Here is a 19,205-nt window from a genome sequence, read left to right on the forward strand (position 1 = left end):
GGTGGACATTAACTTACGGGAAGTGAAAGGCTAATGAAGCCAGCCTTTGTGGATGAATTAACATTAGCTAATTCTAATCCATCTCATAACCGGAACAGCTGTGATTTCTTCATGGATGCCTTTGAAACTGTCCTCTTTCCTTTCTCTTCCACTCTCTTTTCCACCCACACACTTTTGCAGGTATCTACATCTATACAGAGAAGCATCAGTGTAACTTCATCACTAGAGATGTCATATTTTAAACAATAAAATAACATATATAATATCTTATATAATATAATAATTGTTTCTTTCAGGAAGCTGAAGTAGGTGAAGTTCATAAAAATTTTGTTACCCTGGTTACATATTAGTGAGTTGCAGGCTAGTCTGGGTTGTAATATCCATGTCCAAAAAAAAAAGCAATGATAATAACATAAAATAAAAATCTATGTTATTTAAATTTCCATTTGGGGATTCTGTTCAATAATGTTCTTCAGTACTATAGATTAGATATAAGATGAAGATGAGCTGTGCTGGTAGCAGGATCCTGTGTGTGCATTGTCTTACTTCTCTGTCAATAGTAAACATGACATCACTTTCTAGGAAAGATATAACTTTCAAAGGTGGTTGAAGGTCCTTGTGGAGTATATTTTGAGCCTATTCCTACTTCTTCCCTAAGACATTATAAACAACAAAAAAGATTCCTACCTAGTTGTATGTGAGCATCTCTTCTTTTATTTAGAAAAAAATTAAGCTTCATATACTCATTCATATTAAAATATACTCTGATCTATCTGATCCATCCTTCTTACTGCTTTATCTGTTTTTACATAATTGACTTTTCTGATTTTTTTTGAAGCTGTGTACCCATAGTTAAAAATGTTGCATGTTACAGGACTTCTTTCTTTCCCCTAAAACTGCACACATTTCACTATTTATAATACCAAAATCTTTGTCCACTCAGCCTTCAGTGGGCACTGAAGATGTTTACTTATCTTGATCACTGTGCATAGTACCACAGCTATTGGACAAGTGCAATATTTCTTCAAGATCTAGATTACTAATTACTAGATTTCTAATTACTCAGAAATGGCATTAAAGAATCATGTGGTAGTTGTGTTTTTAATTCTTTACCAATAGAACACAAGGATCCAAAAATTTCAATCCTCACCAACAGTTACGTTTTCTTTTGTTTGCTCATTGCCATCTGAATGGATGTGAAATGGTATGATTTTCAAATCCCTGGGGATCAGTGATGTTCCGCATTTCTTCGCACCTGTTGGCCATTAGTGGGTTTTCTTTGAGAAATACCTATCAGTATCTTTAGCCCAATTTTAAAGCAAGTTAGTCATCTTGAAGGTGTTCCTTGCAGACTTTGGAAACTAATCCCTTATCAAGCATATGACTCTCATATACATGCAGACTTTCGTTTTCAATGTTGTTTCTCTTAGTTGATGTTTCCACTATTTAGAAGATTTTTAATTTTGTGTAGTCCCATTTGTCTAATTTTGCTTTTGTTGTCTGCACCCTTGGCAATGTCAAATATAATATTATTTCCATATTTTCTTCCAAGGTTGTCTTAGCTTCAGATTCTATGTTTAAATAAATCATTAATCCAGTTTTAACTGTTTTAACTGCCTTCTCTCTCTCCCTCTCCCTCTCCCTCTCCCTCTCCCTCCCTCTCTCTCTCTCTCTCTCTCTCTCTCTCTGTCTCTATCTCTGTCTATCTGTCTCTCTGTCTCTCTGTCTCCCTCTCTCTCTCACACACACAAAGAGAGAGAGAAACAGACAGAGAGACAGACAGAGACAGAGAGACAGAGAGACAGCCATAGAACAGTAAAGAGGTATATGGAGTCTTAAAAAAAAAGAATAAAATCATTGAGGAGTCCCTTTTATATGCACTGTAACTGCTACCTGGAACTGAGTGAAATTCTAGCTTGGATTACTCATGAAACCCCTGACTCTGCCATGCTTCTGTCACTGATATATAGAAGTTTTGATTATGTTGATAAAGGCTAAAGCAAGAATACTAAATTTGAGTGGAAGTGTATATTTAAAGTAATATCAGAAATATACTTCTATTCTCTATCACAGTTTGTTGAAATTAGTGGAGTAAAATTAAAGTTAGAGCTCAATATAGTGATTCATTCTTATAATTCCAGCACGGGAGACTGAGGCAAGAGACTGTCATGAATTCCAGGCCATATGAGTTTCAGGTCATAATCAGTTCTGCGTCAGCCTGGACTATAGAGTGAGAATCTGTTGCAAATAACTCAAGCATAAACAAGTAAATCAAAAATCAAATGGATAGTTCAACTAGATATACCCAAGAAAAATGAGTTTCTACCCATCAATATATGTGGAAATTAATTAAAAATAAATCCAGACCTAAATGAAAGAACTCAAAGCAAGAGTCTTTAATAAAAAAGTATATAGATGGTAACACTCATAATCATGGATTAGGCAGCAGTTTATTAACCAAAACTCAAGTACAGAAACCAAAGGGGGAAAATAGCCAGATTGGACTTAGATAAAATTAAAATTTGTTGGCCTTTAAATGATATTATCAAATAGAGAAAAACAGAGGTCAAAGGAAATGCACATTTCCAAATGGCACATATGATATGTTAACATCTAAAATACATTAACTCACCAAATGCTGTTATTCTTCCAAGTGGGCAGAATTATTAACATTACTCCTAAGGACTAATTGCTATACATATAGGTCAATGTATTATTCAACTTTCATCAGAGAAGCTTCTTCCTACAGTAGATGGGACTTAACATAGAGAACCTCAACTCATCAGTGTACAGAGAATACAAGATTGTGGAGTGCTCTGAGATAAGTTGTAGGGATATATCACAATCCTCTTATCAGGTCTCAGAGAGCTTTGAGGAAGAGGTAAAAAGGTAAGGTCCAGAGGTGGGAGAATTTCAAAGACACAGTCTGTTCAGGACACAACACACAGCATGTTCATATGAACCCACAATGATTGTGACAGTATGCACATGACTCATGTAGACTTATGCTAGACAAAAATCCAAGGATAAAGTGGGGACATTTGCACAAAATCTCATCACTAGATGCAGAGATAGTGGCATTTGATAGATGCTAGGGAAGGGAGAACCAGTTTTCTTTATTGAGGTACCTGTAATAGGTTGGCTTCACTCTAGGACAGATCCTGATCCAAGAGTAGTTGGGCAACAAAATGAACTTAATGCAAAGGGGCAAAAAGAAAATACCCTCAAAGTTGGGTGGGTAGGGAAGAGAGAGTGGAAATGGTAGATATGGAAAGAGTTTGGGAGGTAATCAAAATACATTATATGAAACTCTCAAAGAATTATAGTAATGGAAAAAATATGACCCAGAAACAAGAAAACCCAATTTTCAATGAACAAAGAATGTAATTAGACCTTTCTCCTTAAGAGAACAACAAATGACTGTAAGACTAGAAAGTGTATTCATCATCAGTGATTATTTGGAGAAAACAAGCTATCATATATAGTTGGCTACATAAAAACATGTAGCTAGTGGTCTTTAGTTCACAGAGAAATTGGAATCTTCATATAGTTCCAAGAGGAAAATAAAATGCTGCAGCCACTTTTGCAGTTTGGAAAAAATATTAAAGAATGACTCAGCAATTACGTTCAGACTTGTAGCCAAGAGAACTGAAAACATGCATTCACACAGAAACTGCTGTAGAAGTAATTACATATAACAGTCACATGGTAGAATCAACATAAATGTTCATCAAGTGCTCTTTGATTGTATAATGGAATACGATTTAGCCATAGAAGAGAATAAAACAGTGATACAAGGAAGAACATTAAAAATTCCATGCCAGGCACAGATTTTGCTATGAATGTATCTATCTATCTATCTATCTATCTATCTATCTATCTATCTATCTATCTATCTATCTTTCATAAAAGGGCAGGCTACCCAGAGATATCAATCAAGCATGGCATATCAAGTTGTAATAAGACTAGCTAGACACTTCCCCCCATATTAAGTCTGAATGACATAATCCACTAGGAAGAAAAGGGTCTTAAAAAGTCAATTAACTAATTTTTTAAAAATGGGATTAAACATTTGAAGAAGTAGAGAACATCACAGACAAATATTGGCATCAGCAGCCAGTGATTTGGTTAGGGAATAGCCCTAGCATCTGCAGTTGTGATTAAACCACAAGTACCAACTCTGGCCTTTACTTTCTTTACAGGTTCATTTACTCCTGAATGTCCAGACATCTCTGAGTCAGAAAGGATAGACTGTGCACCTGGCCAGGTGGTGACAGAGGTCAGCTATGGGGTCCTGTCTGGTAGCCTACTGGGTTTTATATCAAATAAATGAGTATGTTAGTTGGGAAGGGAGAAGTGGTGGAGTGCCTTAAGGTTCTGTAAATTTCTTGGCGTGATCATAAAATACAATAAACAGCTGTGTTAAAGAAGTACAGAAAACAGGCTAGAAAATGAGGTATAGTTGCAGTCAAGTTCCAAAGGTCAGAGTAGAAGGAAGTTAGCAATACTGGAGCCATTGTTAGGCGTGAGTTGACCTTAGAGAGGTTAAATGCTTGTGGACCAGCCTACCGTGCCTCTAGAAGTGAACCATCAAGCAAGTGTGGGTGACTAGGTCACTTGAACTTATATTAGTTTTTGTAAGAAGAGTCTTCGGAAATTGAGTAACTAGGAAATGAGGTCCCATGGGAAATAATAGATTTCCCTCTCACCCCTGGGTAATGTTCATGAGAATATCAAATATTTGAACCTTGTCTTATATGACTCATGTGACATGTCATAATAGTGGCATGTATTTAAATTTCATTTTTGTGTCCTATATTCAGCATTCTATATCCTGTATTGTTATATTTTAGTAGGAATTTAGACTGTATTAAATTTTAGGTTTCAAGAGTTGATACCTTGGTATATTTTCTTACTATAAAAAATAGAAAGCTTCTCTTCTAAGTGATACATTTTTTTGTATTGTTCTTAGTATGTGTTTTATTTAAAGTTCCATTATATGTAAAGTTCTTTCTGAGTATTTGTTTTTAAGATTTATTTATTTACTATATATAAGTACACTGTAGCTGTCTTCAGATACCCAAGAAGAGGGCGTCAGATCTCATTACAGATGGTTGTGAGCCACCATGTGGTTGCTGGGATTTGAACTCAGGACCTTTGGAAGAGCAGTCAGTGCTCTTAACCTCTGAGCCATCTCTCCAGTCCTCTTTTTGGGTATTTTATATCGTATTTTTTATTGCAAATGCAATTCTCTGTATTTTCTCATTGTTGCTATTTTAATTTTAATGATTTTTCTTACTAATGATTATTTTATGTCTTACCTTTAACTTAAATTATAATTACTTATATAATTGTTGGTCAGCTTAAACTTCCTGTCATTTTTCAAACAGCTTGCAAATTTTTCCTTTGAGATATTAATATAGTTATATTCTTGGCAAATAGACGATGATTCTGCTTTGTTTTAATATTTACCATTCATCCATGTGTTCTGTTGCACTTTGTAGTTCTTCTGGAAGAATTCACATAAAACAATGATGTTTGGAGACCCTGGTCTTTGCATGGATTTGTTTTTAGGTGAAATAGAGGCATTTATTTATTCTGAAGTTTACTACTTGCTATTTTATTTTATTTTTTAGTTATTCACTTTAAATTCTGCTCACTGCCCCCCTCTTAGTCAACTCCTTCCACAATTCTTCCTCCCTCCCCCCTCTTTCTCCTCAGAGCAGGTGGGGGCCCCTGGATATTCCCCGACCCTGGCACTTCAAGTCTCTGTGAGGCTAGCTGCTTCGTTTCCCACTGGGGCCAGATAAGGCAAGCCCAGATAGAAGAATATATCCCATGTAGAGGCACTAGCTTTGGGGATAGTCCCCACTCCAGTTGTTCCACACTGACATGAAGACCAGGCTGCCACATCTGCTACATATGTGTGGGGAGACCTAGGTCCATCCCATGTATATTCTTTGGCTGATGGTTCACTCTCTGAGACCCCCCCAAGGGTCCATATTTGTTGACTCTGTTGGTCTTCCTGTAGAATTTCTATCCCACTCAGCATTCCACAATCCTTCCTCTGACAGTTAGAGGATTGTCCTGGTCAGCTCAGGCTTCCTGCTTGGCTCTGTAGCTGCTCCGAGACATGATGTGGAACTCCTTGTGACCCTGTAAGCCTTACACTGGTTCCTGTCTGATCCCAAATCAAGGCCAGTAGCTTTTTCTGCAACTGTGTGGGTTATAGAGTGCCTGGCATGCCTGTGGAAGTTACCCTTATCAGATCTGTTCTACACCCGGAGTCTACAGTTTCCTTTGAAACCACTATACGTTGTTTTAGTTCTCCCTCCTGTGGAGTCAGATTGGACCCCACTCTGATATTGCAACGGCTCCTGCCCTCTGAAGCCAGATGTGAGAAATAGCCTTTTATTTCTGAATTGTTTTTGGTGTCTTAACAGAAAGATAATTTATAAGTGTGAATTTACTTCTGGTGTCTAATTTTTAAATAGCTGTTTTGTTCTTTCATACCACTGTAGTTACAATACCTCTGGAATAGGTCCTGTAAGTCCTCAAAATCTTTTTTATTTTTGGTGTATGTGTTATATACATTGATTTAATTTTCAAAAAATTATTCACTTTTAATCCATTTAAATATTAGTTTTAAATAGAAAGCTTCTATTCAACTATTATTAGTATAGGTTTGAAGTTTATCTTTGAATATTGATTTTACAACCAGAAATTTCCTTAAATTTATTTATTAATTGTCCATTATATGCAGATACTTTTAGAGTTTTGTAATATAATAATGCTCCAACTAAATAATGACAATTTAAAGTTATCATAAATATGTATATTTCATTTCTTTCTCATATTGTACACATACAAAGAAAATAAGGTTTTTTTCTCTTTGAAATCTCAGTAAATTTTGAGGTTTTTTTTCTAAAAGCCAATAATCAACCACAGTAGATTTTAGAAAATTAAACTATCTAAAGTCCATTTTTTAATCTAAACTTAAGAAATAGTGTGGTAAAAAAATAAATATAAAGAGAAGATTTCCTAATTTTGGTACAAGTTTTTACACATTGCTAATAGAATGTAGGTATCTCTCAGAGACTTTGTTGCCATAATGTTTGTGACACACAGAGATGACCTAGATGATTTCCTGGTCAGCCATCTATTCTCAAATTCCTTTTATCTGATTGACAAATTTATGTGGGAGATAACTTAAGGACACAGTTTAGGTCATATGGTATTACAGCGGAACAAAGCAAGGAGTTTTGATGGGAGTCAACACCAATAATTCAGAGATGAGTTTAGAACACCTGTACCAGGGAAATGAGATGGAAAACAGGAGGAGCAATATGGGGAATGACGCAGAGTTTGAAGCTGGTAATTAATTGTCCAGGGATTTGACCATTGATTTCTGAGACTGAAACAAAGTGTTAGAGCACATTGTACACACAGAGATGATGTTTATCTGGGTATTGATTATTCTTTATAGAGGTCTGTAGACTTTGACACTGTTTACAGCAGTGAAACTGACCTTTGGAGCTTCATATTCCTGCATTTCAGAGGTAGCCATGGTTCTCAATGTCTGCACCTGAAACAGTGGGAACACCCAAAGTCCTTTTCTTTTAATAGCATATTTTTTGTTAATTGAAAAGATAAAAGCAAGAACTGTTTCTTTGTATGTGGAGATTAATACGTATTTTAAAGGACTGTATGGTTATAATGCTAGGATTTTCTCCACAAATATTTTAGTCATAAAAGTCATTCTGTCTTTTTAAAGCAATTGCATCAATTATTGCATCTAAAGCTCTTGTCAATAATACATGGAAATAAGCAAGGGTGTGCCATTATCTTAATCTTTACAGTAGAACCTATACTGGACACATTGTTTAAAGAAGAATCAGACATTCTACTTGTGTACAGAACAAAATGGGGAAGTCCCATTCATATTCTCCTTTTACTTCTAAATTTCCTCCCTAGAATCAAGGTAACAGATTAACAGGTGTCCTTCTCTTAATCCTGCCTTGCCCACTGCTCTTCCTCAATGGCACAATAATTTTGAGGTTTTTCCTGTCTGCCATGCATCATTGCTTTCTCTATCCAGAATATCACTCTGTTGCTCACATGTCAAACTCTCCTTGGGGCCATGAGAGCATACTTACCTTTCACCTACCTAGAATGCTTTCTTTCTTATCCTACCTAAATTACCAGCCTGAGAGAAATGGTTGGTATGTGCGTTTCTCTTGCTCTGGGAACACTCTACTGGAACCTTCAACTCATGATGCTATCATTACTACTTTGATTATCCTGGTTTACAACTAAACAGTCAGTTTATTTATCTGCTTAGCATAGAATGTGTGTCGTGCTATATTGTATGATAACTGTATGAATAAGTTGAGGATAGAGACATGACCCATCTCAAGTCTTCCTTGGAATAACATGGATTGTAACTTAGCAGGCAAGTGACACTTTCTTTTATGTAATTGCAGCTTACTCTATTGTTACAGGATGCCTGTCGATGGCAGCGTAAATGCTGCTGGAAGCCAGTGGCAGATCCCAAAATCCCTGCATGCTTCTTCCCTAGGAATTGGGGTTATGAAGTCACCAATGTCCTTACAAATGAAAGCACAGGTGAGCCCTGCCCTAATGTGGCCCCAAGAAGCCACTGTTTGTGGTCCAGCCATGGTAACTGTGAAATGCAGGCTAACTTATCTCTTGTTCTCAACCCCTCACCCTTAGGGTTAACTGCTAAGTTGAAGAAATTGTCATCTCCATCTCTTTTTGGAAATGATATTGCTGAGGCCTTATTGACGGCTGAATACCAGACATCCAACCGTTTTCATTTTAAGGTTGGTGAAGGAGTTACCACTGGCTACAATTCTGGAGATAGCAGGTGCCCTACCCTCTTCCTCCCTGTACTAAGCACAGTGCATGTGCAGAAGGCTTGTCTATTTCTTTCTGCAAGCATCCCTTGAGAAGATGTGCAGGAGTAATTTACATGACATTTGACACACGTGATTCCGTGATTTCACCTCAGAAGTCAAAATCTACAGGGTCAAGATTTGGAAGCATTCTCATTGGCCACTGATTCAAAAGCAACACAGAGCTGAATGGGTTTTCAGCCACATAGGAGGAACAACAATATGAACCAACCAGTACCCCTAGAGCTCCCAGGGACTAAACCACCAACCAGAGTATACATAGAGGAACTAATGGCTCTAGCCGCTTATATAGCAGAGGATGGCCTTGTGGGACATCAGTGAGAGAAGAGACCCTTGACCCTTGATCCTGTGAAGGCTTGATGCCCGTGTAGGGAAATGCCAGGACAGGGAAACATGAGTGGGTAGGTTAGTGAGTGGGGTGTGGGGATGGGATAGGAGAGTTTCTGGAGGGGAAATGAGGAAAGGGGATAACATTTGAAATGTAAATAAAGAAAATATCTAATAAAAAAAGCAACATTTTCCATCCATAGATCTATAAGGAATGGTTTTACTCAGAATTGTATTCTCTATTTTTCTTGTTGCAGATCACTGATTTCAATGAGATACGATATGAAGTCCCTCATGAAAATATCAACCTCATGAATGGAACTGCTGAGAAGTCCAGTTTGAGCTACAACATAGAGGTCATCAAAAAGCCCTTCAGCATCCGAGTACTGAGGAAGAGCAACAAAAGAGTATTGTGAGCTACTCCACACTCTGCCCATCTTTGAATACAGAGACCCATCTAACACATCCTGATGTGCTCTGGGTGACTTGGAAATGGTTTTGAACATCAGGAAAAAAATGTAAAATTATTTACCATGCCTAATGAACAAAGGCAATCTGTTATGACTGTCAAGCAGTATATGAAACTATAGTGAACCCACTTACTAAGTTTCATTCATACATTTTTAGTAAATATGCATACATACTTATGGTTCTCATATATTATGGGTTAGGAAATTTTGTTGTTTTGAGTTATCATTCATATTCAAACAAAAACTTTACTGTTTACCATTTCAAAGCATCATTATCTCTGAATGTTACCATTAAGCACCTAAGACCAATTTAAGCTTACTTATATCACAAATTGCATGGTGTAAAATATGAATACAAATATCAGTAAAACCGTCAATCAAATCCTGGTACCAGCAAGTCTCCAATCACCTGTGTGCTATAAGGCAGTATACCTTACCACTTTCCCAGAGGGAGCTGTCCTAACAATACTTAGCATCTACAGCAGTAACTGCAGATGTAAAGTTGCACTTCTGTTTTTCCCCCAGTCATATAACTTTGATGATAGAATTCTATTCTATGATGCTCCTCTAAATTCAAAAAATTGGTAATACACACAATGGGAACATCTCTGGGGGCATAAACAAGTTGGTGCTAAAATCTGAGGTCACTTAACTCTGAATGCATGTTGTGGGCAGGTGTGGCATTCCTCAGAACCAGAGTGCATCTGTGCCACTTATTTTCTCCTCGTTCTCCAGGTTGGACACTGGCATCGGGCCTCTCCAATTTGACCAGCAATACCTGCAGCTGTCTTTCCGGCTGTCCAGTTCTAACGTGTATGGACTTGGGGAACATGTGCATCAGCAGTACCTCCACAACATGAGCTGGAACACCTGGCCCATCTTCACCAGAGATACCACTCCCACAGAGGTGAGGTTATACCTACCCCACTGCTGTTCATAGCTCAAAGCTAGGAATGCTCACCCTCCATTTCTAAAGGTAGCTGACAAAATACAGATATGACTTATTTTGCTCAGTTTACCTGAATTTGTTTTGAGGAATACTTGCTATTGAGTTTAATAGATACACAAATTAGAAATGTAGAAATTAAAAACACCTTTCTTGGAAGATATAATTTAATGATTTCATAAGATAAATAAAATAATATTTGAGAAACAGCCAGACCTCTTAGCGCAAGCCCAGAATTGCAGTTACTCAGGAGCCTGAACAAGAGCATTGCAACTTAAAGGCTGCCCTGGGCTACAGAGTAAGCTCAAGGCCAGCCTGGGCTAAATAGCAAGACCCTGTCTCTAAATGAAAACACAAAAAGGACTGAGGATGTTAGTAGAAGAAAGTTTTCATTGCTTAGTGGGTGTGAGATTCTGGATCCCATACCAATGCCACAAAAGGAAGAAAACGGTTTTTTAATCGATGTTTTCTGTCTTTAAGAATTCAGAGAATTCATATTTAGAGAAGAATATCAATCGGATCATTCTCAATGGAGTGTGTAGATATAAAGTTCCTCTTCAACTTCTCTTGTGTATATTAGAACATTTCAAAGACAGTAGTATTGGTTGTTTCTTCCATTTCCTGTAACACTTCGAGCTTTCATACTACAGTATATCCTTTCTGAATAGTATTCCATTAAATAATATACCTTATTGTATTTCTCTATTTATTATGACAATACCATCATGGTATAACATTTGATTAAATATTGAACAAATATGTGTATGATTTTTTTTTTGTTCTGTGAGTCACACTTGGTTGCTTATGAGATATAGAGCCTTGTGTCAGTCAAGCTGGCAGGGAACTCATTACATAGCATAGGCTGTCCTAAAGGTAACTATCCTCTTGGCATTTTTTTCTGAGTGCTAGACTTAAATGTTCATCCCACTGTGATATTCAGGATAAATATTTTAAGCATATAATCCTGTTATTTCTGTATTTCCTTTCATGTTGGCAGGGCAAGATTAATCTGTATGGAGCACACACATTCTTCTTGTGCCTGGAAGATACCAGTGGGGCCTCTTTTGGAGTTTTTCTGTTGAACAGCAATGCCATGGGTAGGAAGCATCTTTCTATCTTCTCTAGATAGGGCTAGATTTAAGTATGATGTTTTTATTTTTAAGAATTCTTTTTTTTTTCCCTGAAAAATAGATTCTTCTCTCCTATAATACATCCCAAGCATAGTTTCTCTTCCTTCACTCCACCCACCCCATCTCCCCTGTCCCTCAGATGTACTCACCCTCTGCTTTCTCTTCAGAAAAGAGCAGACTTCCAAGAGAGAAGAGCCAGAATTACTTTTATTGTGGGACCTCACTTAATAGTCATGGGTTGTATGGAAGTGCTTTCACTGAAACTGGAACCTGACAACAATTTCACCTATTCAGAAATCCAGTTCAGGCTTAAAAACACTTGACTGAAAACTTCATGGACTTCCTCATAGAATGCTTCTCCTAATATTTTGTGGATAATAAGATTTCTTGGTGTGAACACTTCAAAGATAGCTGTCGACTCCTGCACGTATTATGCTGTCTGCCAGTAGGCAGCAGTCTGTATTGGTACATTGTGTCTCATAGTACCTTTCTGCAGTCATCTTCCTGCAGCTTCTAATTAATGGTGTGCCAAGAAACATTATTTATTTAAAAAATATAACTCTGTGTGTGTGTGCATGTATACTGTAGTCAAGTTTATCTAATAAGTTTCCCAAATTTTTTCCTGTTGGATTAAACCATTCATATATCATAGAAATTTATTTTAATGTAGCAATAAATAATAAAATTTGCTCTTTTTTCCTCATAAGCAACATGAAACAAGATAAAATCTTTTGATGGGTATCTTCTTCAAATTAACAGAGTTTGGATAAAACAAACGTATGTGATTCATTTTCCTTTGAAAATGAAACAGAGTTTGGGATAACTCAGCTGTTCACATATTAGATAGATGTGCATTTGCAGAGAATTCTAATCATTCTTTCTAATCCTCCAGAGGCTACACTTCAACCTGCTCCTGCCATTACTTACCGCACAACAGGGGGCATTCTAGACTTTTACATCTTCTTGGGAAACACACCAGAGCAAGTTGTTCAGGAGTACCTGGAGGTATGGCATTGCCCTCCTTTCCATGGGATTGTTGTTATTTTCTCATATATTTGTTTTGAGTTAACAAGACAAAAGTTAAAGTAGTAATAGACAGGATGGGTGCAAATGCTGAGCTTAAAAGTATTTCATCATCTTTTTTCTTTAATGAATTGACAGGATGTTTTCTGCATCACTGTAGACACCATCCAGGAAGCTTTGAGAAATGCAAAAGGAAGTTTAATTCTGCTTCCTAAGCATGCCCATTTCCTATTGTCTTTTGACTAAAACCAATAATTCCAAAGACCCAAGGCCACAAATCAGCAAAGTTCATTTAAGCAGCAAATAAATATACAAGCAAGAAGGAATTACATGAGATAAATCCTGCTTATATTTTTATTCAAAATGCAGGATAGAAGGAAACTAGACAACTTGTAGTCTAATCTTACTTCAAAGAAGCATTCACAAAGAATGGTGAAGTGACTCCTTCAAGGTGACATATAAGGTTATTAAAGATGCTTCTCAATCTCAATGAATCTATAATAAAATAAAAGAGAACATAGTCCCAGTTGATCATAACCAGAAGCATTTTGTAGTAAAGGTTGTAGATGAGGTCCAAATAAACTACGGGATTAAGTAGCATGGGAGAAAGTCTCTGATTAGGAGGACAGGGATTCTTAGAAAAATGTGGGGCAGGGTTCTAGTCTTCTCACAGTGTTGGCTTGCAGTACTTGGAATTTTGAATACTTCAAGCACACAGTATTTCTTCACCCATCATCCATGTGTCTTATCAGGTCTTACTCTTTCACCACTGTCAAACACCACCATCTTCAGTTTAATGTGTTGTATTTACTCAAGGTCTTTGAAGACAGGAATACTGTTTCCTCTGTGTCATTACAGTCTCAGTGTCTATGGGGAATCTTATTACACTAAAAACACTGATATATTGTTGCATGAATGAATAGTACTTCTTTTCAAGTCCAAAGTTATGGCTCAGTGATAGAGTGCTTGTCTGTCATACATGAGACTCTGGTCTCTATTCTCAGCACCACTACTAAACAACACAACAAAACATCAACTGTGAGGGTTAGTGTTATTTAATGATCAAGGTGACATAACTTTGAATTATCTAGGAGATGGTCCTGTGGAAATGCCTATAAAGAACTATTTGATTATATTAATTATGTTCCAAGACCTGTCTTGACCACAGGTGAGACAATTTCTTAGGCAGGTTATAAAATGGAGAGATTGGTGAATGTATTAGAAAATATCCATTGCTTCTTCCACCCTTTCCATTCTGTCCCTCTCATGCAATATGATCTGCAGCAATATGATCAGTGGCAATATGATCCACAGCAATATGATCAACAGCAATATGATCCTCAGCTCTAAGTTCCTGCCACTTTGAATTGCCTGTCATCATGGACTTTATTAGAAACTCTCCCACTTATGTTGTTTTTATTGGGATATTTTATCAAAACAACAAGAAAAGAAATTATGGAATCACCTTCCAGCCAGACAGAACAATGGCTGTTTTCCCTTATCCTCCAATTTTTATTAACTGTTGGGAATTCGACCCACACTATCTTGGGTACCAGGCAAATACTCTACCAACTGACCTACATCTCCAGCCCATTTCCCTTCCCATAGGACAGTGGCTGTCAATCTTCCCAATGCTGTGACCTTTTAATATAGTTCTGCATGATGTGGTGATCATAAAATTATTTCATTCCTACTTCATAATTGCAATTTTGCTACTGTTATGAATCATAATGTAAACACCTGATATGCAAGATGTCTGATATTCAATCCCCAAAAGGAGCTACAACCCACACGTTGAGATCCACTGACATTGGATGACATTATTAGTCCAAAATATTCTGAAAATCCAATTGTTCACTGATATTGTTGCTGTTGGGATACAATTACATATTTTTTTTAAAACTTTTATTGCATTATGATGAGAAGAGTTACATGATTTCAATTTATCTGAATTTGTTAACATTGAAAAACATATTTTAAGTAAATAGAATTAAATCACATTCTTGTTTCCTTTTTGTACCCCCACTCCTCCCAGAGACCCCCTTCAATACCTACAATATCTTTTTTGTCATATTCCTTAAAATTTATAAAATATTATAACAATAAAAATAAGTATTATAAAAGTTGTTTGATATAAAACAACAATCAGTTTAACAGTCTTATGTAGATGCTAGTCTACAACAATAGTGAAAATACTTTTTCTCAATATAAATTTTAAATGACTCCAAACATATTAACATGTTTTAAGTGATGAAAGACTTGAGCTTTAGAGTTTTGCAACAGGAGATTTCTTTTGTTTCTGACACTCTTAGACTTGAGGACTTTACAGAAACAAAAAGGAATCGACGATTCAAATGGTCTTGATGCTGCAATGTTTGTTAGCATCTGCTATAAAAGCTCAGATGCTGTTTCCCCTGTCTTCTCAGGTTGTTGGTCGACCTTTCTTGCCTCCCTATTGGAGCCTTGGTTTTCAGCTCAGCCGCAGGAATTATGGTGGCATTGATGGGCTGAGACAGGTTGTTCAGCGAACCCGTGATGCTGAGATCCCATATGTAAGCTGACGCTTTTCTCATCGGGGTTTAAATTTGATTTCATTTCTTCCTTTTTCTTTGCATTCCATTCAAAATGGTAGATTGATAGAGTCACATACAGTGTCAGATATTGACATACTAAATAATTCATATGCCTGTGTAAAGGGCATAGTTCATAGAGTCAAAGAACTCGAATCTTAGTCCTATCTCTTCATATCTCTCTGCAATGTTGGGTTAGTGGTTTCTGTCTTTTAAAAGTAAGGATTTTACACTTCACCTTGAGGAGTCCGGGGTGAAAAATACTTTACATAAGGCATATAATACACAGTCTCTGAGCACAGACACCATCAAATTTAGTGATAATTTTATGACTGAAATCAGCACATGGTGATGTGGTCAGCAAGAACTGAAGATGTTAATAGTGATTTGCAGTAAGCTAGTTTCACAGGGACCTTGCAAAACTCTTTCCAGATTAACTCTGAATCTCTGTGGTTGTAAAGCATTTATAGTGTTCAAAGTTCTTCTGTAAATCAAAAGATAACACCAAGTGTCTAATGTCTAATAAACTCATCACACGGTCAATGAAGTTGTCAGAATTCCTTCAGGACTAACTTCATGCTTCAGAACTTGTGCAGGAATATATATGGGGTTAGCATTTGACAGAGACTATAAGTATAGAAATGACTTGCTTAATCTCAGAGAACCCAAAATGGCAGATACAGCCATCAAGTTTTCCTTGGAGAAATATCCCCACCATATTGTTTTATAATAAGAGGGAAATATTTGTATTTAATTCTACATCCTTTGTGTATACTATCTGAAAACACTCAATTCCAGGAAGAATTAGACCAGAGTTTTTGTACTTATATTAGTCTAGAATGACATTCACAGTCATGGCTAGTTCCTATTTATCACTCTTTTATGAATGAAAAAATACAAGATTATACTTTTCCAGGACTGCATTACTAAGCAGAAGGGCCAATTTGTATGTATCAGTCTTTGAATCTACTTGTAGTGGTCTTTCTGGTCTGTGTTCCTCTGTGTCTGCTGGTACTACCAGTGAGGAACAAATGAGCACTTCTTTCCTGATTGGGAGCTCCCTCTCTGTGACTATGTGTGGTACCTAGGACTACTTAACCATTTTTCATCAGGGCAGATGATACCACATTGGATAACAAGCCTCAATCCATATGAAGAACATATGATTGACTTCCATATGATCATGAGGTAAATGGAATATTGGAAAACAGAGAATATCCAGATTCAAGTGCCTATACCAAAGCCTCAGTTAGCCTTTACCTTCCTATCCAAGTGACTGGAAAATAGCATTTAACTTCTTTTTTTTCTTTTGTTTTATTTTGGTTTTCGAGACACGGTTTCTCTGTGTAGCTCTGGCTGTCCTGGAACTCAAACTCAGAAATCTGCCTGCCTCTGTCTCCCAAGTGCTGGGATTAAAAGAATGTACCACCACTGCCCTGCGCATTAACTTCTTAATATTCCAGCCTCATTAGAGACAGCATCCTGCACTCACATGGTGTGCAAACAAACAATGCACATATGATAATTTGGTTAGTTAAATCTCGATATTCTTTGTCACTCAATACTACTAGTAATTTATATAGAAGTTTAGTAGAGCAAAAGACCCCTTTATCTTCTTATGAACATACATTTTGACTTTATGTTCGAGATCTAAAGTTTTGTGGTTATAAGTTCCCTCACATGATGAATGAATATCGAATACTCATTTAGTGAGTGTCCAATACATGACCAGCATCCATGGATTACAAGGATAAACAAGATACACTTTCTATCCTAAGTTCCTCAGGGACATCCTCCTGACATCCATCTATCAGAATGGGTAAACAGCTGCAGAGAGTAGATGCATCTTTTAAAGGGAACTTATTAATTTCCAGGAGCCAGACAAGTTTGGGAAATCCTAGGATTATGAAGCCATGTGGCTTCTCTTTTAATGGTTTGGAATCAGAATTGAAGCTTCTCCAATTAACAAAGTAGTATTTCCTGAGTTCTCACTGCCCAGAACTATCTTTCAGGATATGCAATACTCGGACATAGACTACATGGATGGAAAAAAAGATTTCACTATTGACAATCAGACTTACCCCAGGCTCTCAGATTTTGCTAAGGAACTACATGATAATGGACAGAAATATGTAATTATTCTGGTATGTTCAAACACTTAATTTGGTGCATTATTTTTGGTCTCAAGTTGCAAAAGACACTTAACAGCATTATTGATACCCTTCTTATTTATTAGAATCCTGGCATTTTCAAGAATTCTAACTATGAGACCTACATAAATGGAAGCAAGAACAGAATGTGGATCATGAACTCCAGTGGCTTTGCTGTTGGGGAGGTAATTTCTCAAGAAGTTCATAGTATATAACAATTTGAGTAAAAGTTTACTTTTTATATGAAGATAGGTGATAGGCAAGTCATAATATTGCTTCTTTTATGACTTTGGTAGTTTTTATATTTTAAACTAATAGATATAACAATAAAGTAACTAAAATTCTAAGGGATAGAAAAAACTAGCCTTAGACTCACAAATATTTTGGATAATGGAGAAGAAAGATACCATTAATAGAAAATTACTTTAAGAATGACTTCCTCTCAATTTCTCTTCACTGAGATGTTAAATCCAAATTCAGTACTGTAGCAAGATGTTCATGATGAATTCAATTGATATACTTCTTAATTTATACAAGACTAGTAGCTAGGCACAGGCTTAATTAACTCTATACTATTAGCTTCAGACTCTGGATAAACTACCAAGGAACTGATTTTTAAGACAGAGGTACTTGTAAGACTGTGTACTTTCAAATTAATCATGTAGCTAACCTTCTATTCCAGTTACACTTAAGGTTAAATCCAGATGACTGAATTATATGAAATTTATAAAGGTTGGTACCTAATCTCTGAAATTTATGTCATTTTGTAGTATTTACAGTTCCTGGATTGTTTACTGTGTAAAACTATCTTTGGGGGCTTGTAAATGGCTCTCCCTTCACTCAGCTCACTTACCTTTGCTCATTGACTTTGTTCACTCTAATTACTTTTCCTTGTTTCTTTTATTTTCTATGAAGCTATGCAAAGTTCTTCCTCCAAACCAAGGTACCTCTTTCACTGTCTATTTTATGGCTATGGATCTCTAAATCACCAGATAGACTAATTTTCATATATTAGTAAATATCATGGCTATAGTCAAATAAAAATTGTGGTTATCTAAAATTCATCCCCACAGGGTGAGCCATTTTAGTAGAATATGGTATTTTTATAACTAAGATATTAATTAGATGACTGATTCCATTGACCAGCAAATAAGGACAATCATTTGTACTAAGACACTTGCAGAGGTAATAGCAGTAGAGGCAAGATCAGGATTGTGTTAGAATATGTAGGCTTCCTCTTAGCTTATGATACTGTTGGGCATTCTGTTTCACAACCACCTATTCCTTGGGATGTGAAAATTACCTCTAGATATTACTTGGTAGCCATCAACTAAAACAGAATTAAAAGCCCAACATATTTAAAAAGGGAATTATAAGCTTGTAGCATCTGTATTGAGAATTGTAGCCCGCGCAGTCGTCTCGCCAGCAAGAAGACACGTGGACACTAGGTTCCTTCTGCAGCAGCGTTTATTGTCCTCATCCATAGGGAAAAAAGGGTCAAACCCTTAATCCGCACTGCTTATATACACCACAGTGCGGTGTGTCTGCCAATGATTGGCTGTTCGCTCATTACCCTACGTAATGTCCCAGAATGGGCCGTGACTTTTCACTCTACGCACATGCGCAAACAGTTGTTTACTAGGAGTTAACAGC

At 36.7% G+C, this 19,205-nt stretch overlaps 1 protein-coding gene across 5 annotated transcripts in view; it reads left to right on the top strand.

Annotated features, from left to right (window-relative positions):
• The first annotated feature begins 4,529 nt into the window (after positions 1-4,529).
• The window catches only part of Mgam2 (maltase-glucoamylase 2 (putative)), a 112,234-nt gene continuing 97,558 nt past the window's right edge, over positions 4,530-19,205 (top strand). For all 5 annotated transcript variants that reach the window (XR_004121951.1, XR_004121952.1, XM_031381648.1 and 2 more), the window contains exons 1-10: positions 4,530-4,600; positions 8,502-8,625; positions 8,734-8,843; positions 9,521-9,675; positions 10,469-10,640; positions 11,677-11,776; positions 12,702-12,814; positions 15,259-15,384; positions 17,415-17,546; positions 17,639-17,737. Coding sequence is in view for 3 of the 5 variants with exons in the window: in XM_031381648.1 (XP_031237508.1) it covers positions 4,550-4,600; positions 8,502-8,625; positions 8,734-8,843; positions 9,521-9,675; positions 10,469-10,640; positions 11,677-11,776; positions 12,702-12,814; positions 15,259-15,384; positions 17,415-17,546; positions 17,639-17,737 (1,182 nt within the window). In the remaining 2 variants the exon portion in view is untranslated. The remainder of the gene's footprint in view (positions 4,601-8,501; positions 8,626-8,733; positions 8,844-9,520; positions 9,676-10,468; positions 10,641-11,676; positions 11,777-12,701; positions 12,815-15,258; positions 15,385-17,414; positions 17,547-17,638; positions 17,738-19,205) is intronic.

Source organism: Mastomys coucha, unplaced genomic scaffold (assembly GCF_008632895.1).
Source record: "Mastomys coucha isolate ucsf_1 unplaced genomic scaffold, UCSF_Mcou_1 pScaffold20, whole genome shotgun sequence".
Classification (NCBI taxonomy): domain Eukaryota; kingdom Metazoa; phylum Chordata; class Mammalia; order Rodentia; family Muridae; genus Mastomys; species Mastomys coucha.